This window comes from Cupressus sempervirens, chromosome 2 (genome assembly GCF_028749045.1).
Source record: "Cupressus sempervirens isolate cs-2001-9-10 chromosome 2, ASM2874904v1, whole genome shotgun sequence".
Taxonomy (NCBI): Eukaryota; Viridiplantae; Streptophyta; class Pinopsida; order Cupressales; family Cupressaceae; genus Cupressus; species Cupressus sempervirens.
In genome coordinates this window covers 630696810-630720736 of record NC_143119.1, presented here as the reverse complement: position 1 = coordinate 630720736, position 23927 = coordinate 630696810, and the positions used below count along the sequence as shown (strand labels likewise).

General features: G+C 36.6%; 1 protein-coding gene across 2 annotated transcripts in view; it reads left to right on the top strand.

Annotated features, from left to right (window-relative positions):
• The first annotated feature begins 6717 nt into the window (after positions 1–6717).
• LOC149574947 (Transducin/WD40 repeat-like superfamily protein) overlaps positions 6718–23927 on the top strand; it is a 152319-nt gene continuing 135109 nt past the window's right edge. For both annotated transcript variants that reach the window (XM_089814794.1, XM_089814793.1), the window contains exons 1-2: positions 6718–7157; positions 7430–7621. In XM_089814794.1, the coding sequence (XP_089670920.1) occupies positions 7038–7157; positions 7430–7621 (312 nt within the window). In that variant the 5' untranslated portion in view covers positions 6718–7037. The remainder of the gene's footprint in view (positions 7158–7429; positions 7622–23927) is intronic.

Genomic DNA, 23927 nt, shown 5'->3' with positions numbered 1-23927 from the left:
ACTGTTTGAGTTCCCATCAATGGTCGGTAAGAATCACCATTTAAGGTTAGGGAATCTCCCCTTCTTCTAACCCTAGTCTCTTAATGGGGGGAGGGGAACTAGTATCACTCACAACTTTGATGGAGTTGGTATTCTCCCTCATGATGGTACTGCAATTAGAGCATTCTCTTAAGATGATTTGGGAAACCCTTGTAGAGGTTATTTTCTCCCTGTCCTTTTATTCCATGAAGGGATTGTTCTTGCAAGTAGCATTAGAGTAACCTTTTGGCCTTACACCTCTGACAAAACAGGGTGGCATTATTGTAGGCAAGCGCTTGGGTGTACTTGCTAAATCTTGACTTGAAAACCACAAAGTTAGGCATGGTCTTGTTAAAGGCCACATCAACATAGAATTTGGCAAAAATTAGATGAGATTTGGAGAGGGTTACCAGATCTGGCAAGATGTAATCGGCAAACGAATCATTAATGTAGTAGAAAATTTGTTCATCCCTAAACTCAAGGGAGAGATCAAACAACCTAATTGACACTAGAGCCATATGAATAAGCTTGATAAAAGGGTCAAACCCTAGCTCCTAATTAGCAAGTGTGAGGAAATGCTTGCTAAAAACCCACGAGCCTAAGGGAATGAGAGAGAGTTCATCTATGGTAGTGAATCAAAAGAGAAAAAGTTCTCCAGACATTGTCGAAGTTGCAACACTGCCCTTGAGCTTCCAATGAGAAGAAATCCATTTTTTACCATGTTAGTAGATGACCTAGAGTTAACAAACTTTCCTATCAAGGCAAGTTTCATGTCTACCATGGTCATGTTGACAATTGATTCAGGTAGGGAAACTTCAGTTCCCTTCTTTGTTGATATAATATCAACCAACATAGATTCACACATATTCAAAGGGGACCCACAAGTGCAACTTTCCATCCAACTTTAGTGGGGGTGGAAGATAATAGGTCAGGAACACTAAAAAACCCACTAACCAGGGTAACTATGATATGAGTAGAAACAACAGGAGTGACCCTTGTCTAGGGATCCATCATGGTTAGAGTGGTAAGACAAGGAGGGTTTGGAGTAGGCCTAGAAGGGTTTGAACCAAGGAAGACAAAGGGGGACGATGAGTCCCCACTAGGGGCAACCATGAAAATTTGAAAAAAATAGAGAGCAAGAAAACCGGTGCAACAATTGCTGTTTTTTTTTTTTTATAGTAGCCATCTAGTTGTACCCCGAATAGAGTGTATTTTTAAATGATTACTAGAACATTTGTGCATGAGTAGTTACAATTTTCGAACTACTACCATAAGACATTTGTACATAAGCATTAACCATTTTAAAAATAGTTATACTAAATGACTTATTAAATTATTTTCAAGTAATTATTGGATAATACTTTAGAAGCTCACATTTTGACCCTTAAATACATAAGAGATTCCTCAATTAAATTGTTGGTATCTAAAAATTAGAACAATCGGTAATCTCATACAAATATAATAATAATAATAATTAATGCCGATAGGCATTCTACAATGGGAGTGGGATGGTGTGAGCGTGTTAATGTTAACTTTTACTCTTTTAGGTTAAATTTGACAACCATCTACATGTCAAAAGTTCAAATCTTATTATAAAGAGAATATAATTTTAAAAATAATTTAATAAATACCACATAGAATATCCGTTTAAGTTATAATATTTGGAGATATAAATCATCTTTTTAAAAAAAAATTAGAATAAAAAACTTCGTAAAAAATTAAATAAATAAAGATAAAGAAATACAAATATTTTAAATTTAGTAAATTAAATTATAATTATTTTATAGTGATATCTATCGACATTTCACTCACTAAAATTTAGAGATATCCATCCCCGAACTAGTTAATCTTTGAGAAAAGACTTTTAATTACCATGTTTGAATGGAGATAGATAGATAAAAAAATTAACGTCCACGAGGCTAAAAATAGCCTATGGGACAGCAAGACAACTCAAGTAGACTTAAGTAACAATGTTCGTTGCTTGTGCAGGATGATGACGAGTCCACCCAATTGCTCAATGTACTCTTCATTGAATAGGTTATGCCAAGAACTGTCACATATAGTGTCCGCAAATTTATCTCTACTACTCTTGTAGGCTTCACATTCTAAAATAAAGTGTTGTTCAGTTTCCACTTTCCCAAAATTGCAGAATTTGCAAATTCTCTCTTCCCAAGCCTCCTTTTCCCTCTTCCAATGTCTGGTCTCACAAAGAAGTTGGTGAGAGTTGGTTCTCACCTGAGCAATAAGAATTTTAGCCCTCCAAGAAATGTTGGCTCCTATGTATGCTTTTGGAGTTGATCACAAGCAGGGTTGAACTCATTTATATAATATAATTTCTTCCTTCCGATCTCGCTTCCCCAATTTCTCTTGTAGAATTTCTCCATGACAAAGACCTTTATTTCTTTATTATTTGTGGGGCACATATTGAATTGAATATTCCATTTACTCATCCATTTGATGTTTTGTTGCATCCATGTCCTTTTTCGCTGACTTAGTGTGTCACTAAAGACCACTTTAGGCCATCTAGCCTCTTCCATTTTTTCGATTCTTTTTAGATAACTTAGAAGGCGAACCATAGCAAGTGCCTCAATAAGACCAACCCCCATTTCACTTAGCATGATATCATATGGAACAGTGCTTTTGATTTTAAACTTGCTTGTGATCAAGCGCTTTTGGATTCCTTTGATTTGTTTCCATTGTGCTATAGTAGTGTTGTTGGCCCATAATTCACACCCGTAAAGAACAACTGGCAGCACAAGAAGACCGAACAAGGTTTGAATAGTTTTCCAATCCCACAACTTTGCTTCACGACACCTATTCTGAAGAGCATAAAAAGCCTTCCACCCACCTAATATCCTTTTATACCTGCAGCTAGACCAGCTTAGTTTTTTGTTGAAATCGATGCCAAGGTATTTATACTCCGCAACTTCTTCAAGAACACTTCCATTGTAATAAAATTCACGTTGGTGTTATTTTTTATTATTAGAGAAAATCATAACCTTAGTCTTGCTGATATTGACTTGCATCCCCACCATTCCGCAAAAGCGCTCAAGAGAAGATAGATGATCTTGCAAACCATAGGCAAATTTGGCAATTAAAATGAGATCGTCCGCATATAGGAGCAGCTTTATAACAAATTCACCTAGCTGAATGCCTTCACCCTTTTGCATGTTTAACCACTCTTCTAGTTTGTCAATATATAAACCAAACAAAGTAGGAGATAAAGGGCAGCCCTATTTGACCCCTATATCGCTCCTAAAACATTCTGAAATGCCATCTGAAGTTCTGATTTTAACTTTCACCTCTTCATACATCCTATGAACAACAGCTCTGAGATGCATAGGAATCCCCAATTTTTTCATCCTAAACCAAAGCTTGTCTCTCGGGACGGTGTCAAAAGCCTTTTTAAAGTCGACAAAGCAACAAAATACCTCTTCCTTTTTCTCCCATTCTTTTTCAATAATGTGTCTCAAAGTGACACAGTGATCCACTGTCGAGTGCTTTGGCCTAAAATCAACTTGCCCTTTAGCACGTTCATGGTTTTCTTCTGCCCATTTGCTGATCCTAGTTTCTATCATGCTGCCAAAAATTTTAGCAAAGAGGGGATTGATCATTATAGTCTTGTAGTTGGAGGGATTGTTAACATCACCACTCTTAAAAAGTGGTATTGCAAGGTTAATTGTCCAATCTTTCGGAAACCCTTCTTGGCAAATTTTGTTGAAAATTTCAATGATGTGCGGTGCAAGAGTTTTCATACCCCACTTCAGATATTCTGCTTGGAGCGCAACAAGGTCTTTTGCTTTACCTCCACCTAACTTCTTAATCCCTGCCTCTATCTCTTGCATAGTGAAAAGATTTGTATCATCATTGACCAAAGGTGGCTGTCCCACTCCACCCTCTTGTTCATAAAGTTTCTTAGCATATTCAAACCATTGGGTGGCAGTAATATTATTATTTTCAGTTTGTTTTCTCCTTGGTTGGAGTTCTTTCCAAAAACGTTTGGGGTTATTTTTGCCCAAGAAAATTAGCTCCTCTCTCCTTGTGAACATAAAATCGGTTTTTTTCTTCTTTAGGATTTGTTTGTAGGCCGTAATATCAAGTTTAGTTTTATTTGACTCCCTTAGGTTTCTCCTAGCCCTCTTGCATTCCTTATCAAACCAAGCATTGGTTGAAAAACAATTAGTTTCAAATTTTCTATTTTTTGCTCTCTTGCATTTTGAAAGAGCCTCATGAATCAAATTTGATAAATCATAACTGTTAACACCATGTTTATACATAGGGTGTCCCATACAAAGTTCCTCAAGAGTAGCTCTGAAAGTGTTATTGTTTTCTGAAGTTAACAAAATTCTGCCCTAAGAAGGGGGGTATTGAGGGCCTTGGGTTTTTGCTCCAATCCGCCTATCCTTTGCCCAATACAAATTTACATACAATGGTCTATGATCTGATTTGAGATCCCAAATGTGTTCTCCAATTTCAACTCCTTCAATATTTTCATACAAATTCTGTGAACAAATTACATAATCTACCACACTTGCCCTGTTGTATGTGTTGCAAGTGAAAGTGCCTGACTTAGCCCATCTAGCCAAACCATTACAAATTATGGGATCAAATGTGCCACATAGAGTGATCAATTCTTCCCCAAAATGATTGCAGCCTTTAACATCTTCGGATATTCTTTCCCATTGATGATTTCTTTCTTCTGTAAGCCAAATAGGGTTATCATTTACTTTGGAGCTGAAAATACTTGCTTGCCAATTTGCTGTCCTAGCATTGAAATCTCCAACAAGAAGAACATCCCCACACTGCGAAAAAATAGCAACATCTTTCTTTAACGCAGCATAGGGGTCATTGTGATCTAAGCCACACTTTTTATAAGTTTTAGATACTTGTGGAGCAAAGTAACAGGCTGTAATCCTGATAAGAGTGTTATTTTTCACAATTTTGAGCCATATAAATTGTTTATTAGAATTAGTCTTTTCCAACTGAATGGCACAACCTTCCCTTTCTTTTACTAGAACCATTATACCTCCATGACCTTTACCATTTCCCGCTACCTCATTCCACACTGCCATCTTCCAGTAGCCTTCAAACAATGGGGTCTTACATCCCTCATGCTCATGTGTCTCTATGAGACAAATAATGTCTTTGCCTTTCGCAATAGGTCCTAACCCAGGTCCACGTCTCCATGGATAACCTCTACAATTCCAAAAAACTAAACTTAAGGACGCTTGGGTTAAGTTTGATTGCTATTTGTTTTGATGTGAAAGATTCGAAGTTGAGTTATTATCGCTAAGCGTGATTGCTAATCTTGTTGTATCGTTGCATACTAATATGTTTGTTGTCACACCTTTGTTGCCTTCTTGCTGCCCTTCATTGGAGCGGTGGCCAAAATGAGCAATAATTGCTTTTCCCTTGAACATCCAAGCTCTTTTGCCTTCATTTCTAACTGTTCTAATTTTTTCCATTTTCATTCTTCTTTCTACTTGCTGTCTCATGGTTAAATCCTCATCTATAACGGAGCGAGAACCCCTCAAGAGTTGTTTTTTGTTAATTAGATTTTGTTTGTCGCTAATGCTGGGCATGACTACCTTGATTGGCCTATTTCTCTCAGCTTGTGGTTTGCCAACCCTCTAAGCTTGACAGATTTGTCCTTGCCACAACAATACATCTTGTAGGAAATCCCTCGTTAAGTCGAGGGTGTGTTCGCCTTTCCCATAATCTTTTATCCCTTTGATAATTATATTGGATGCCCTATGCTTCCTTTCCTTGACCTCTTCGTCTTGTATGTTCACACAAACCTTTGCCTCTTCTCTTGCCATATCAAGGTGTTTGCAGTTTTTGTCCCAAGTTTTGGTGACTTCTAAAAAACTTCTCCTCTCCTCTTCAACCCCTGCCTTTCCCAACGAATTAGTGTGAAGAATCGGTCTCTCCTTATAATGAGATGACTCGATATTTGTTGTGACCTTGTTTGTTTCCAAAGTAGCATTCAGGTTTTTCCATTCATCCTTCATGTTCTGCCATTCAAGCTTCCCTGCTAAAAGTGTTTCTTGCAGCGTTGAGATTTGAGCTTTTAAAATGTTGTTATTATCTGCAAGATTTTTATTTGCTACAATTAACACCTGCATATTACGATAACTTTCTTGTTCTTTAGCCTCTAGGAGTTCCAACCTCCTCTTGGCCCTCAATAGTTCTTGCACATAAAGATCTGGGCACCAAGCGAGAGGTGTGGAGGTAGGGCTGTAAGTGATAGAATCAACAAAGTTACTGCTACCACACAAATGACTGTCACCATCTAAGTGTGGAGGAGGGTACATTTTGACAACATCTTTTTGTTTCTTCTCTGGTTTATGCAATCTCTGCCTGTGTTTTTGCTTTGAATGTGACCCTTTCAAGCGAGGAAGTCTACATTTTAAAATGCCCTTGAACTGTTTAACGTTGACCCAAATATATTTCCCTATCTTGCCGAGTGATGCCATTTTGACTTGACCTAAATGGTTAGTTTCAAAGTGCACCAGAATTTCTTGACCGTTTTTTATCAATGATATGGTTTGCTTTTCCAATGCTTGCATATCCACCGTTTGTTTTCCCATTGTTTGTGTATCCACAATTTGTTTTTTCATTAATCAAAAGAAAGAAGGACGAAACAAAACTAACAAGAGCAAATATATATAAAAAAAAAAAAGTCGGAAAATGCACCTTGAGAAACACCTGGCTTAAAAGGAGTTGAATGGAGATCGAGACTTGGAGTCCTTCCCCACGATCGCAAAGCGAAAAATATAAGTTGAAAATAAATTGGCTTTTGGAGAAAATATAAATTGAAGCAGGCAGACGTTAAACCCTAAACCCGGGACAAAAATTTACTTGCACGAAGGTTTCACTCGTAAGCGAGGGCAAGGCGCCATTTACCATTCAGTGTTAAGAGCCTTAATGTAAGCTCTTGCCTGATGTTCTTTGGCGCATAAGCTCTTGCAGGTTGTTCTTTTGCATTCTGTCTGTTAAGTGCCTTGTTTAAGGCCAAAATGCTGACTGGAGGGGGCAGTTTGGTGTATCGCGCGCCTGTATTTTCTAGTGATGGCAAGAAGCTGCTAGTACCGACCGATCAAACTGTTTCAGTTTACAGTGTGGCCACAGGCCTTCTGGTAAGTTTGGCCTAGCTTACGGCCAACGTGCCTATGTTGCAATGGTTGTTGACAATGCTAATGATTACTATAACGCTTTTGAAAAAGCTGTCTGTGTTGATACACAATAAGCAGAGGTTTTTGCTATCTCTTTGCTGTGAAAACCTCATGTTCTTTCATATTTATGTTGATGATTGTTAATGTACTCTAGGCTGAATTGGTCTGTAGGACCTTGCAAATTGTATCATTCAGATGCATATTCATTGAAGCTTCTATTTTTGATGTTACCGCAGGTTTCGGAGTTGGTAGGGCACAAGGCACAAGTCACAACAGTAATTTTGGGACCTCCCAATGCGAATGGAGATACGACCAAGCCTTTTTGCCACTGCTGGACATCATCTTTGGATGCTACTATACGCATTTGGGACTATGACTCTGCCACGTTGCTCTACACTATTCAAATTTCTCGCCCCGTTGTTTCAATGGTAAGATAACTCCTTTTCATTTATTCATGCACTGGGAACGAGTTATTAACAATAGAGAGGGCTTAACTGAAATAAAATTAATTCCATGCATATTGAACGTTAGTCAAGCCAATACTCTCCTCCCTCCCTGCTCGATTGAGATTGGACACAAACTTACACACTCTAAATTGTTTTAATCTGCGTTACTTTATATTTTAATTTGGATTTATACTTTTCAAGCCTCGTTAAGCCCTGTTCACGACTGGGGCTGTTTTAAATTTAATTTTGTAGAAGCTAGTAATATATCTCATGGATTCAATGAATATATTCACAAAAGCCTTATCATGCTTTTGCCAAATCTAAAATATTTTTTTACCTTTGAGATGATTGAAAGATCCAAAAGAACACTATAAATATTTATTAAAATTGTAGAAGGAAGAATAATTGGTAGGTTTGCATTCCTCTTGTGACCACCAATTTACCAAGCCATCCAATGAAACATTATTTTTATGACCGCTGGAAGAAAAACCAGAGTTTCAAGGCCTGTAGCTTCCTTTCAAAATGTTTGAATCTAAATCACTAAAAGATCTGGAATTCTGAATTATAGGATATAGAAAGTCTGCTGATATAATCAAGACGATGATGATGTTGGGCGACAAATTAAAACTTCGCTTGGACTATGTGCTGAAGGAATTGCTCGTTTTCAATGGATCATATGCTGGCAGCTAAAGAATGAGAGCTCAGATCTTTCTATGTGAACCATTTGGGAAGACCACAAAAGAAAGCCTCATTCCTTAGACCAATAACTAATAAGGAATGATAGGCTTGATAATTGCATTGAAGAGTGCTTACTTTAAAGTACATCCTGTAAATCTATCTAAAATCATGGGCACTACAGGACCAAATGCGAAACATATCCCTCATGGAATGGTGATTGAGATAGAAGCACCAGGTTCAACAAACTCAATTCCTGGAAAAAGTATATGTCATTGTTGTTTCCATTTGATCTCTGCGTTATGATTCCTGGAAAAGGCACCATTACATCAAACACTTTTATTCCTATGTTGGTGTGCTGGGAAAATTGTCTTATGTGGGAACAAGTCTTGTGCAGAAATAAATTAGTTAGGCAGGAAATTGGAGGGTGAGCAGGGAAAGAAATAAGTCATGTTTCTGTCAATCTATGAAGCAATAAATTCTGCAGCATCAGCTTCAGCTATTTTGCCAACAGTTACCTGTCAGTTTTGCAGGTGTAAATAAGTAATTCATCAGTTACAAATGAGTTATGCAGCTACCAATTATGGGACACTTACCAGCCTTTATGCACCAGTTGAAGATATATTAGTTAGATCTTAACTGATCCAATAGGTGGCAACATGAATCTAGTTCAGTTACATGTTTGTTAGAACAAACTGATTCCATTGGTGTAAAAATAAATTTTATCCAGTTATATTGGGGCTTTAGTTTGTGGGAGCTATATTCATCCTCTAAACCTCAAGTACAAATGTGTGCCTTGAGTTGGACCTTACTGAACAGACGCATGGAAGGACAGTTTGTGGCCTAATGTGCTACCCATATTGCTTTCAGAGTGAGCCCATGCGGGCACCCATTTCCTTTTATGAATGTGTTTTATCACTATGTACTGTCAAAAAATCATTTTTTGAATTGTAATATCGTTCTGTTTGAGCCTTTTTAACTTGAGCCTTTTTAACTTTTCTGTGTGTTTTTCAAAATTTCCATTCCCTCTTCTAATAAAAAGGAAAAGTAGAAGTTTAAGAATTTGTATTTTAGACATTTTGGTATCTACTCTATCTACTGCAGATTTTCTACCTGTTATCTAAGTTACGGGTTTGGGTTTGGGTACATTGGTATGGCAAGTGTTTTTGGATTGGATTTGTTTTGGCTACATACATATAAAAATCATTAATATGTTCATATTGCATCCTGAAAACATGGATCAAGCTGAGTGTTAAAAATTAATACTACAACACTTCATATTTATTAGACAAATATTGTTAAAATATTATATGATTTATTTAGTAAGAATTAAATGTTCTTATAGAGATTACACACGAGATATTTCTAAAAAGAAACATAGAAGTAATAGAAAGAACCTTATTATACAAGATATTTACAATGTCTAAGAGTGACTATTAAAATAGAAATAAGCTAACTTTGGAGCTGTTATTTTAATACCCTCCCTTAATGGTCAACCTACCAATGACAACAAGCTGGCTGCTGAATTTGACAAACTTCTTTGGAAGTAGGGACTTGGCGATGATATCAACAGTCTGGTCAGCTGTAGGAACAAATTGCAAATCCATGGGTCCATCTTCAACCATTAGATGAATACAGTGGCAATGAATGTCAATATGCTTAGTGTGCACATGGAAGACTGGATTTTTGGCAAGTTTGAGGATCCTTGATTGTCACAAAAGAGGGGTGAAGGACCTGTCTAACACATAAGGATGTCAGAAAGCATCTTGCACAACCAAACTGCCTCATAACCTACTTTGACTTTTCCCTGATATTCAACTTCTGATGAGGAAAGAGATACAACTTGTTGCCTCTTACTGGTCCAAGTGATAACAGTTGTGCCCAAACTGAAGTCATACCTGGAAGTGGCCCTTTTGTCATTAACAAAGCCTTCCTAGTCTGAGTCTGTGTAGCCGCTGAGTTGGGCATCATTGGTTCGTCCATAGAAGATACCAAAATCAGGAGTGCCCTTGACATAGCCCAAGATGCACTTTGCTGCAGCCCAATGATTTGAAGTGAGAGCTGTCATGAAGTGAGATGTGTAACTCATTGTAAAGTTGAGATCAGGTCTAGTGGCAGCGAGATAGATCAAATTGCCCTCTAGTTGTTTGAATGTGGATTCATTTTCAACAGGAGAATTAGATTTGGTTGACAACTTAAGATCAAATTCCATAGGTGTAGATACAAGTTTACAATCCTACATTCTGAATTTGTCCAGCAAAGATTGAGAGATGAAGATGCCATGCGACTTTGGCCAAACCTTGACATGTAGGTAGTTGTGGAGAAGTCCAAGGTCAGTCATGTCAAAAGACTGATGATTTTGTCCAATTCTCGGAGTCAAGGATTCAAAACTGCTAGTGATAATCAAATTATCAACATATATAACCAGAATGGCTATATCACATACAGATTTGAGCCAAAAGGACTCTTTTGGAAACCCTGAGTTGAGAGATACTTATCAATTTTCATGTACCATGCCTGAGGAGCCTGTTTGAGGCCATAGATTGCTTTTACCAGTTTGAGTACTTGGTGTTCTTTGCTAACCACCTTGAATCTAGGAGGTTGAGTTATGTACACTTCTTCCTGTAACTCACCATTTAGGAAAGCACTCTTCAAATCTAGTTTGATGGACCTTCTAGTTACATTGAGTCCCCATGGTGAGGACAAATTTGTTGATGCTCATCTTTGTAGTGGGAGCAAAGGTCTCTTCATAATCAATTCCTTCTTGTTGAGAGAAGTCTTTGGCAACAAGATGATCCTTGAACTTATTTTAAGTTTTATCTTTTTCATATTTCTTTGTAGACCTATTAGCAATCATTGGGTTTCTTTCCTACAAGAAGTTTAGCATAGACCTATTTGCAATCATTGGGTTTCTTTCTTATAAGAAGTTTTGCAAAACCCAAGTGTTAATTTTCGACACACTATGATGCTTAGTTTGCATAGCTTCTTCTTGCTCAAGTTTTCCTTTTGCCTTTGTGTATGTCTAAGGTTCGTACACAATGTGAATATTGGCCATGAGAGCAAAATTTAAGGTTATCTCTTTTTCCAAGCAATTCTACCCTTAATGAGCTCATCATCATGAATATCGCCAATGAGCTCATCATCATGAATATCGCCAATGAGCTCATCATCATGAACATCGCCAATTATCTTAGCCCACCATTTAGGCTGGAGAGTATAAGTGTTAGCATTAAAAACAGGTTGTGCAATGGGGTCATTATCATCAAATAGAAGATCAGATGAATACTAAGCAAATTTAGATGGTGTGGCTGCACTAGGTGAGCATGTAGGTGAAGGAACTGGTGGAGAGACAGGAACAAGAATAATTGGAGCCTTCTCAACTGAAACCCTTCCATTAGGTAGACGTAATGGTAGACGAATATGCAAGTTGTGAGCTTGGAGAGATTGATCCTTCAATTTCATAACTAGAGGAGAGAGCTGAAATGGTCCTTGTTCCTCATCAAAGACCACATTACAACTGAATATGAGACGATTTGTCTTGATTTCCACCATGGGGTAGGCTTTGTGATTATCATAGTAGCCAGTTATACAATGCTTTTTGTGGCTCTTGACATCTAACTTGGGGTGTTTAACATCAAGGATCCACACAACTGTAGTGGCCAAAAACTTTGAGATGAGTGATTCTAGGCTTACGACTTGAGTTGGTTGCTTCTTGACGACCATTGTAGGAGAATGATTGAGAAGATAGATGATAGTGTAGATAGCTTTAGACCGAAATTTCTTTGGAACTTGTTTGTGTTCAAGCATGCACTGAGCCATTTCAGTGATCGTACATCATTTTGCTGAGGGGTGTAGGTTGTTGTTAATTGTCGCTTCATGCCAAAGGTTGGGGAATAAAACTCTCCCCCAGTGTCACTTCTAAGAGTAATTGTTGACTAGACTTTTTTAATACAAATGATTTGAACTTTTGACATACAACAAATGCCTGTGAGTTTTGTTGAAGGAAGTACACCCACAATTACTGAAATCATCAATAAAATAGTAAAAAATACCTGGACCTAGCAGGATTGGGAGTAGCCATAAGTCCACAAACTTCAGCATGGATCAATTGTAATATCTTTGAAGCTCTCTAGGAGTTGCCATCTTGTAAAGGAATGTTATGTTGCTTCCCAACTTGACATACTTTGTGAACTCCAAGATTCTGGGTTTGAATCACCGACAATCCAATGACATATATTCCTGAACAAGCTGAAAAAGATAGTGCACATTCAAGTGCACATACAGTTGATGCTAGAGTGTACTAAAAGTGGAGCAATGGGCTGCCATGGCAAGCTCTTGAGAATCCCTAGAGTCAACAAGTTTAAAAAGACCACGATCTTCAACAACAATGACAGCTGTGGACTAAGTTTCCCGATCAATGGTATTGCATTGATGTGAACTAAAGGTCACATCAAGCCGAGAAAAATGCCTTATAATTTGACTGACAAAGAGAAGATTGCGATCCATTCTTGGAACATTGTACACATCAAGGAAAATCATTTTCCTTCCTCTAAATTGAATCTAGATATTGCCTCTGTTGGCAACGATGTACTCTTCTCCCCAAAAATAATTAAATCTAAGAATGGCTGGAAATCTATGAACCAATCTTAATGACAGTAAAGTGGTGAGAGGCACCTAAATCAATATAGGTAGAGGATTTTACATGATTTGTAGGTCTTTTAGCCACGAAGGCATAATAGGTAGATTCACCTAGTTCAGTATGCTTCACAACATGTGCTTCAGTCTGTGAACTAGATTGCTTGGCTTGGGCAGCTAAGTGTTTCTGACAATCCAACTTCATATGACCAAACTTATGGCAATAGTTGCACTAAACATTTTTCTTCTTTGGGCCTTTTGATTATTGAGCAGAAGGATTCTACTGAGAAGATTGAGAGAAATGATAGTTGCCTGTGGATTTAGCTGAGAAGGCTTGAGTGTTAAAAGATGAGTAGGTACCATTGCTGAATTGTTGTTTCTAATGATGTAGCTGTAGAAACATTGTACAAGGATCAAAAAATGAAATATAAAAATGAGTTGAAGCAATATTGGGAGTTTCAACAAAGTGCTCATAGGAAGATGAAAGACTCTTCAAGGTGATCACCACCATGTCTTCTTCCATTTTGTATCCAGTGGCTTCCAACCTATCATGAATATTTTTAGTTTTATTGAGATGATCTTGTAGAGATACCTGTTCATCCATCATGATCAAGATGAACATGTTCTTCCAAAAGAATGCACGACTTTTATTGGAGTTTTCATTTAAACCTTTTAGATGGCTCCAAATTGTTGTAGCCGTTTTGTTGGAAGGCTGTAGGAGCTGATCATCAGTGACAAAAAGTTTGATGAGCATGATGATTTCTTGATTCCGCTCATTAAATTTATCTTGCTCTTTGCCTTCTTCCTTAGGATGTTTAGTCGTGGCCAACACAATTTTGTCAAGGCACTTGTACTCGAACATTGTCATCATACGTTACTTCTAGGTATTGTAGTTATTGCCATTGAATTTTTGACTGCCTTCCAATAGAATGTTGGTCAAAAATGCCATTGCATGCTTTTTGAAGTACAAAAAGGAGAAGACTAGATGGATGAATGCACGAATTTGAATGTGCTGATTATAGAGGCAGATACATATTTCAAAATGATTTCTTGGAACAAAATGCGAGGCATGGAAATTGAGGTACCCAAAAAATTCTAAAGACAACCCATTAGAGGTTTTTAAAAATGCACAAGTAATCAGTAAGCGAAATAAAATTCCAGTTAGCATAGAATTCGAGGAATGGAAAATGTGGCACCCAAAAAAATGTGAAAGCAACCCATTCAGGTCTTGAAAAACCCACTCAAGAATCTGAATTCAGATTTTGAATATGGCAAACAAACGGAGAGTTTCTAAAGAAAAGCCTATTTGGCTACAAAAAATCTTCAAAACATGGTAGAATACCATAGAGTTGCAACATGTAGCTAGAAAAAACTTAGTCTTTTTGAGCAGAATCATCTAGAAATGTCATACCCCCATTTTAAGATAGAATTTTAATAATAATTAGATATTACAATATTAAATAAATAATGATAATAAAGTTATATTAAAACTAATACTAAAATATAAAATAAGAAATAATAATTATTTAATATATATTATGAATTAAATAATATTTAGTATGATATTTTAAATAATTAAAAAATAATAAAATATCAATGAGTAAATAAAGAAGCAAAATTAAATACTAGAGACAATATTGTAGAAAGTATGTTAACTTTCTAAATAGAATTTAATAATAAATAATAATAACACAAATAAGTAAGTAAATAAATAATATAACATAGAATAATATAAATTAACTAAATCTAATGAAAAGTCAAGAGATGTTTAATAGATAGACATGACTCCTTAAAATTAAGATATAAAAGGGAGGAGAATTTATTTTAGAGAGAAGAAAAAATAAGAGGAGAAGAGAGGAGTTCAAAAAGGAAACATGGAAGAGGAAGGTAATATGAAGAAAATAAATGACTTTTTGAAAATGTATCAATGATATTGAAAGGATGTGCACCTTTGAAAGGGTCATATTTATGAATAGTTGTCACTCTCAAAAAATATTTTGATTATAAAGTATTGAGACTTTTCCGAAGGATTATAACTATATAGTGTTGTGACTTTTCAAAGGATTTGTATTATGAAAGGTTGTGACTCTTGGAAAAGAAGAAATAAAAAAAGCATATTTTGTCTTGTCCTTATAATTGGAAAAGGAAGAATTTTAGAAAGTAGATATAGAGTTGAGATAATCTAGAAGGAATAATTCATTGATGTGCAGACTAAGGGTAGAGCCACATGGACCAAGACAAGGAGGAGGTAAGAAAGGTATGTTTATGGATTATATTTATTTAATTATATTAATGAATTTATTTATATTAATGAATCATACTTGTGAATAATATTGTATTAGCTCATGGGGTTAACACCATGGAGATAAATGAAACTCGAAGCATGGAGCATGCGAGATATTAAGATCTCCATTGTTCGCCATGGCCGAGTATCAATGTGCTAGAATATTCTGATGTTGTCAACATATGCATATGTCTTTGGCCTTGGATAGAGGATGCCCATCGAAGAGAAATCTTAAGGGGTGTGCTCTCGGAAAGACGGCGAGTTAGCTATGAGCTAGGAAGCCCGATTTGGAGATGTCCTTAAGATTGGGGTTAAATTAGAGGGTAGAATAATATAGTTCGTTTTGTTATTGTTGTGATTCTAACCATTATTTTGCAGATATTACTTGTCCCAAACTAACCCTTCTAGTGGGGACATTACAAGAAAACAACTTTAGGAAATGGTCAAATAAAAACAGTGGTGCACAGATCATAGTATTTTTTTTAGCAGAAAAAATGGTGAGTTGCAGAGTCGTTTTCAGCAACATACCTTCAGATCAGCAAAATAACCAAACTACTGGTCTTAGTGAACAAAAACGAGAAGGAACTGTCGACCAAATACAGTGGCAATTTTGGTGTCTGCAAAAGAACGAGCTGGATCTGATCATGAGGAAAAAAGACGGCACCTCAATAGTTGCACGATGCAGGGTGGATAAAATGAAGACTTTCACAGCTAGATAACTGTGGTGACAAGTTACAACCATAGAAAGCACATAATAGACCATGAAAAAACAAAAAGTGTTTTCAGACAACAGAAATCTGCAAAAAAAAATCTTATGCGGGTAGCAGATTAGGAATGAGCATGAATGTGGGTAGGGAAAAACAAAATTTCCCTAGAGCAGACGCACAGAGTTCCTCAGAGGAATCCTTTTGAAAAAAAAATACTAAATATTTTTTTTCCAAAGGATGAGTTTTGAGAAACAAATGTTTTTTTTTTTCAAAAGAAGAATTTAGAAATCCCACTCTGATACCATATTAGATAAATATTGGTAAAATAGTGGATGACTTATTTACTAATAACAAAATGTTCTTATAGAGATTATAAATGAGATGTTTCTAAAAAGAAACACAAAAATCATAGAAAGAATCTATTAAACAAGATATTTCCAATATCTAGGAGTGGCTGTTAAACAAGAGATAATCTATTTTAGGAGCTATTATTTTAATAATATCAGCTCGTCAAAACTCAAGTTTCATGATAGATATTTATTGTTCAATAGTAAAATAACAAAATGAGCAATTGTTGTCATACGGCTCTTCATAAAGACTATCCTTGCACATGCATTGAAATACCAATCAGGAACTTTCAGGAACAAAACTTCAACTCTTCTTGTGCAGTGAAAGATAAGAATGACAGGCAAGTGTACTGTACTGTTCTGCATCTTTTGCGTTCAAAAGGACATTTAATGAGTAAATTTTTTGGACATGGTTTCAACTGGGTATACACCTTGGGTCTGATTTGTAGGAATTTGTTGGCGTTTACAAGTGACACAGATAAGCTTTTTCCCTGAACTGGATCTGGATTAGTTATCAGCCTATCGGTGATGCATTATCCTTGATTTCATCAACCGACACGGGGCAACACCAATTGTAGTGAAGATTGTAAACTTGGTTTTCACTTAAACCCATGTTGGTAAAGCTTATAAAAATGAGCAAGGTTATTATATATTCTGATTAAACTGTTGGAAAAAACTGAGGGAAAAGGACAACTTGAGCAACAAAAAATAGTATAGCAACTAGAACATGATGTAACATACAATCATCACCTACACGTGTGCTGCTGAAGAAAGTGCCTAAGCTTACAAATGTAAATACAGAATGAGTCCAGGAGAGTAATGACCTTACTTGACTCTGATGGTAGCCTTACCAAATTCAGAGACCAGGGTAGTACAAAATTAGCCATCAGAGTTTGTCGATAATATAATTTGGATGGAACTCAGCAAAGATAAAATTTGCAAATAAATTGCCATTAAAATTACCTTATATAAAATTGCTTATTTTTAACTATAAGTAATATACACACAAAATAGTTTGACATTATTAAATAATTAAACTAAACAACTCAATATTATTTTAAAATAATATTATATTATATTAAATAACAAAATTTATTATATTAAATAACAGTATTATATTAAATATCATAAAATTCGGATGAAGTTCGAAAAGGGTAAAAATTCGCTGAAATTCAAATTTTATGGATGAAATTCAACGTATCGTGTGACTTAGGATGATAGAATCCAAAACTATTCAGTTGAATCCTGATGAAATAGCATATAATTTGATAGATTGCAAAGTCACCACCTTAAATTAAACAAATTGATTTTTCAAATGAATAAATAGCAATTAATTAGTTGTCTCTTTGTGAATACAGTAACTGATATTTGCTCTATGCGCTCTGACTAGGATTAACATTATCTATGGAAACTGTTACAGACACTTATGCACCCTAAAGATAAATCAATTCTGTACAATCTACTATTATTTTATCTTCCTGAGAAGAGTCTTTAAGTTTTTGATTAAGTGAAGTGTCTTTAAGTTGTTGAGCTTTTGTCTATTTATAGAGGTTGTTCAAGGTATGCTATTTCTTTGGGTCCACTGTTAGACTCTCCTGTTGCTTGTAACAATGCATAAACCTTCACTGCAACAATTTATTACATTTTAATTTTTGAGACTTCACTAAGGTGTCTTATGAAGATGGTTCCAAGGTGGAAACTTAGCAATTTAATACTTTCTAAATGGCATGGTTTGTTGTGGTCTTTCACTCCTCTTGGATGACAAAATAAACTGTTGGTCACTTGCAGCAGTGTGACTATTATAGAATGGAAGATACCTCTTAAGTCTTAACATAGTCAATAATCAAGAATAATGTGTATAATTTGCATCTCTATAGCATAACATATGAACATATCAAATATTTTGGGTTTGATAGCCAATCTAGAATGAAAGAAGGAGAAGGAAATATATTATATTAATGGCTGCAGATGACCAAAAGTAGGTTGATCAGACTCAAGAGTACAGTAGTTTACAAAAGAAACTTCTAGGAAGAAAAACATAGAAAGGCACCACAAAGGGGAATACCAAAATCAAAGGATTACAAAACAAAAAGGGACTATGAACACAACTGGTCAATACACTAGTACATATAGGCTTGTAGCCAAGAATGGGGAATAAGAACTCCAAAGAGCAAACACTAACTTGAGATCGTCAAGAATTATTGTTTGAACTAAAAATGGTGAAGTCGCTATTGCCATCATCTGTCATTGTGAAGGGTCAATGCAAGATCTAATATTGCTCATTGGGTAGTGCTGAGGGTTGGGAGGCTTAAGCAAAATATTCATCTTAGGATCACTTTTAAGATTTTAACATCCAAGACTAAAGTGACCCTTGTATTAGTGAAGATGCTTGTATATGGCTTTACCCTTGTCGCTGGGGGTTGGCTGAAGAGGAGTAGATCTCTGTCAACAAACAGAAGATGAACTGTATCATGGAAAGAAAAAGGACCATGATCCCAGAAAGTCCACCTTGTGATTTAAGTGCTCATTCTTTGCGAGTTACATAAATATGTCATTTAGTATGAAGTTAGTAAGTTTTCTCTTTATGAATACAATAACTACAGTAGTCTTATGCTTGCTGACAAGTATTTACATCAATTGTGCAGAATACATACATGCACCCAAAACAAAATTCTCCATCTCAGTGCAGTGATATTTCATCTTCCTTGGAAATTTTTGAGCTTTTGCAGATTTATAGCTGCCTGAACTTATGCTATTCACCTGGTTTTGTTGAATGGTTGTTATATGTGTTGTTTGTTGGGACATACAGATTGCATACATAGGATAGTTTCTTCTTGGATGTTTAACTGTTTTTGGAAAGTTTAGGTTAGTTACAACAATTAAAAGCAGTTGAACATTAACAGGTTAGTTTTCTATTCAATGTCTTTGGTTGTTCTCTCATGAGTGAGTTGACATGTATGGGTAGTTGAAAAATATAAAATTTACTTTTGTTGAGTGCATGACATCTTATATATGGAAATTCGAGGTCAATGTGTAATTTATAAGATGCATATAAAAAGATGAAGATGTCAAATGATAATTGATTGAGATATTTAATGTTAAACAAAGGAGAGGGATGCTCCTTAAATAAGCAATTACAAGTTCTTTCCATAACAGAAATGATCGAGAATGTAATAACCCCAATGGGGTAGAACTTTGTCAAACACCAAATTCTTCTCTGATTCAGTTGTTTGACATTTGGTCAAACACTTTGCAAGCAAGGGATATATTGCAGATCTAAATTCTGATTTCTTTCCAAAATGCCAAACTAAAAGAGATATGCTTGCAAACTCCAAATGATTAACACTGGCGATGCAAATATTTTTTGTATTTGATTGGAACATATAAACATGGGTTACAAATGAAAAAATATGCATCTTCAACAATAAGTCATTAGGGCAACAAATTCTGATATAAAACTTTGATATAAATCAGATTACAACAGATTTACAAACTCTATCAATGCCCTAAATATCTACTCTCAAACAATGCAAAATGTAGTAGATAAAAACTTGGAATTGCTTCAAAATATGAATTTTCCTATAGCAAATCTTGTAGCAGCGTCACTGTAGCAAGTTACTGTAGCAGTGTCGCTGCAGCAAGTTACTGTAGCAGCATCATTGTAGCAGTGATACTGTAGAAAGTTACTGTAGCAGCGGCACTATAGCAAGTTACTGTAGCAGCAATAATGTAGCAGAGCTCCTGTAGCAATATCCAACTTATTCCTTACTTCACAAATCTGGCCTTAGGCCACATATCCGGCACAATGAAAAGACTGATTTGTCTTCTCCAACAACTGCAACCCTTCGGAAGATATTTCACCTCCTTAGTTATGCAAATCAATAGGAGTGTTCCTTCCCAATGATCAATATAACAACTGCAGAAACCCTTGGCTCCACAAGCTATCTAGAAGAGTAGAAAGCAACACATTCGATGCTCAATAATGAAGCTGCCCTCCCTATTTATTCTTTTCTTCCAACAGATGGACCTCCTTCTAGAAGAAATAAAATAATATTAAATTCCTCCTTCTAGAAGATTCTTTTAATTAATTTATTTAACTTTAGCCACTTTTAATTAAGTTAATTAAATATAAAGTCATCTTTTAATTTTAATTTATTTAATGACTTTATAAGAAATTAATTTAATCAATTTCTCCTTATTTCTCCACTTAGCCTTCAGAGAATGTAAAGGCTAAGAACTCCACTGAGATACTAAAAAGATGGGAACATTACAGTTCGCCCCTCTTAAAATTGCTTGTCCCCAAGCAATCTCAACTTTGGATGCTGCAAAATTTCTTCACTCTCCCAAGTGGCATTCTCTACTAGCAGGTTCTTCCACTTCACCAAGTACTTCCTGATAGTATGTCTCCTCAAATTCCTCTCTCTGAACTCAATGATAGCCTCTAGTACTAAAAGTCTAAAACCAATTTCCCCTCATCGTCCAAGGGTGGAAGCACTGTAGAAGGAACAATCTGGTGTCCTAACGCCTTTTTGAGACGTGACACATGAAAAATATTATGGACTCTGCTCTCTGCTGGCAAATCCGACCCGTAAGCCACCTCTCCAACTCTCTTGATCACCCTTAAAGGCCCATAATAATGTGGCTTAAGTTTTTTGGCACCACGCTTCTTGAGAATGGACTGGGAGTAAGGCTGCAACATCAAATATACCATATCACCTACCTCAAAAGTTCGTTCAGTCTTCTTCTGATCAACATATTGCTTTTGTTGGTTTTGTGCCTTGGTGATATTATCCTTAAGAGCCTTCACAATATCCTGGCTCTCTTGTAATAAGTCTCCAGCACTGGGCACTCTACTATCTGATAGCAACAAATCCATGAAACTGGGTGCCTCATATCAATATAATGCCATGAATGGTGACATCTAGATAGACATGTGATAAGTGGAATTATAAAAATATTCGCATAGATATATCCACTTATCTCAAGCCTTCTGTTGCCCTGCTATGTAATTCCTGAGGTATCCCTCCACCCATTTGTTCACTATCTATGTTTGACCATCTATTTGGGGGTGGTAGCTAGTACTCGGAGTGAGCTTTGTCCTGCACAATTTGAACAACTCTTGCCAAAAGTGACTCATAAACCTGCTATCCCTGTTGCTGAAAATGCTCCGAGGTAAACCATGCAACCTAAATATCTCTCTGAAGAATAAATCTGCCCTCTGTGTAGCAGTGTACATAGTGTTGATTGGGAAGAAGTGGGCAAACTTTGTAAGCCGATCAACAACAACATATATACAGTCTCGACCCTGGGGTCTCGACAGTCCTGCGATGAAGTCAATGGATAAATACTCCCACTTCCTGTTAGGAATCAGAAGTGGCTTAAGTAAGCCGACTGGGTAAGAGTGCTCCTGTTTATTCTGCTGGCAAGTAGGACACTCTCTAACATATTGCAACACCTCATTTTTGAGCCCTTTCCACAAAAAACGCTCACGAATCTGCCGGTAGGTTTTGTAAAAACCTGGATGTCCTGTCTTAGGTGAGTCATGATAAACTCTCAACACCATCCTCTTCACCTCTGACCTTGGCACCAAATAAATGCACCCTTTGTAAATGATGATCTCATTCACAAGGGTGAAATCACTATTCTGGATCGATCCATCTATGAATCCCGATGCCCATATATCCTTTGCATACTCTGCAAGGATCAAATGTCTACAATCTTTTGATATATCGGTCATCAAGCTCAAGTGGGGTCTTCGTGACAAGGCATTTGCTACTACATTCTGCGTCCCTTTGAAATAGGTAATATTAAAATCATATGCCTGTAATTTACTTACCCATTTTTGTTGCCTGTCATTAAGATCTCATTGCTCCAGGAAATGTTTCAGGCTATTGTGGTAGGTTTTTATGCTGAATTTGCTACCCACTAAATACTGCTTGAATTTGGCCAAAGCATGCATTATGCCCAACATTTTCTTATCATAAATGCTGAAGCTCCTCTTAGCCCCCCTGAGCTTCCTACTCTCATAAGCAATCGAGTGCTTGTCCTGCATAAGCACCGCTCCAACACCTTCGCTAGATGCATCACAATGCGATTCAAAAGTTTTGCTAAAATCTGGTAATACGAGCACTGGACAAGAAATCATCAACTCCTTGAATTTATCAAACCACTCCTGTGCCTCAAGAGTCTATAAGAAAGCCCCCTTTCTCATCAAGTCCGTCAAGGGTGCTGCATGCTTGGAATATCCACTAACAAACCTCCTTTGCAACCCACACAACCCCAAAAATCCTCTCAACTGTGTCAGGTTTACTAGAGTAGGCTACTCAATAATAGCACGAATCTTTTTAGGATCCATGCGTACTCTCTGGGCACTGATAATGTGTCTGAGATATAATAACTTTGATAATCCCAAATCATATTTGAACTCCTTTGCATACAAGGACTCCCTGCACAGAATGTTGAACACGGTGTCTAAGTGCCACACATGCTCATCCCATGTCCTATTATACACCAGGATGTCATCAAAGAAGACTAACACATTTCCTCAATTGATGCTGAAAAACCCTATTCATTGTGGACTGAAAAGTAGCTGGAGCATTATTGAGCCCAAATGACATAACTACAAACTCAAAATGGCCACAATGACATCTAAATGCCATCTTCTCTATATCCTGCTCTCTGACTTGGATTTGATGATAGCCTGATCTCAAATCAATTTTGGAGAAGAAACATGCTCCATGTAGCGCATCTAATAACTCATCAATCTATGGGATGGGGTACCTATTTTTGATAGTCTTCTTGTTCAGAACCCTGTAATCTATGCACATCCTAAGAGTTCCATCCTTCTGCTTCACCAAAACCACAAAAGAAACGAAAGATGACTTACTTGGTCTAATGTGCCCCATAGCAAGTAGTTCCTTGATGGTTTTCTTGATTTCATCCTTCAATCTCTTTGGATGCCTATAGGGTGTGATCATCATGGGTTTAGCACCGTCCTCTAACTCAATAATATGCTCAATACCTCTATTTGGAGGTCTACTTGGTGGTATTTCACTGAAAACCTTGTAGTGCTTGATTCTTACATTTTGTATGTCCGGGTGATATTTTGATTTTTGCTGCCCCTGTGATGGCATTTAAGTGCAACGGGCTGCCCATTGAACCTGGTCATGTCTCAACAAGCTCTCTATGCGTTTGCAAGACATCATCCTAAACCCATTGTTACGAATGACCTTACGTATATAGGTCTTCCCTTCTGACTGGAACCTCATCTTCATATCTCTCAAATTGAGAATGAACTCCCCAATATCATGTAACCAAGTCATGCCAAGAACTAAATCTGTGTCACCCATGTTAACAACATAAAAATCTTCTTTGAAATCAAAGTTGTTGATCTTTAGGGGGAGACCTGTAATCTTCTTGTCACATTTGAGGATGTAGCCATCAACTACCTTCACTCTCAGACCCTCGAATTACTCTGTTTGAATCCCACGCCTCACAATCAATCTGGAATCAATAAAATTGTGAGTAGCACTTTTATCAAACAAAGTAATAACTCGATGACCAGCCAATACCCCTCTCATGCTGAATGATCCCTCTTGTTGTAAACTAGTGAGATGGGCCTCCGAAAGTCTACCCTCAAT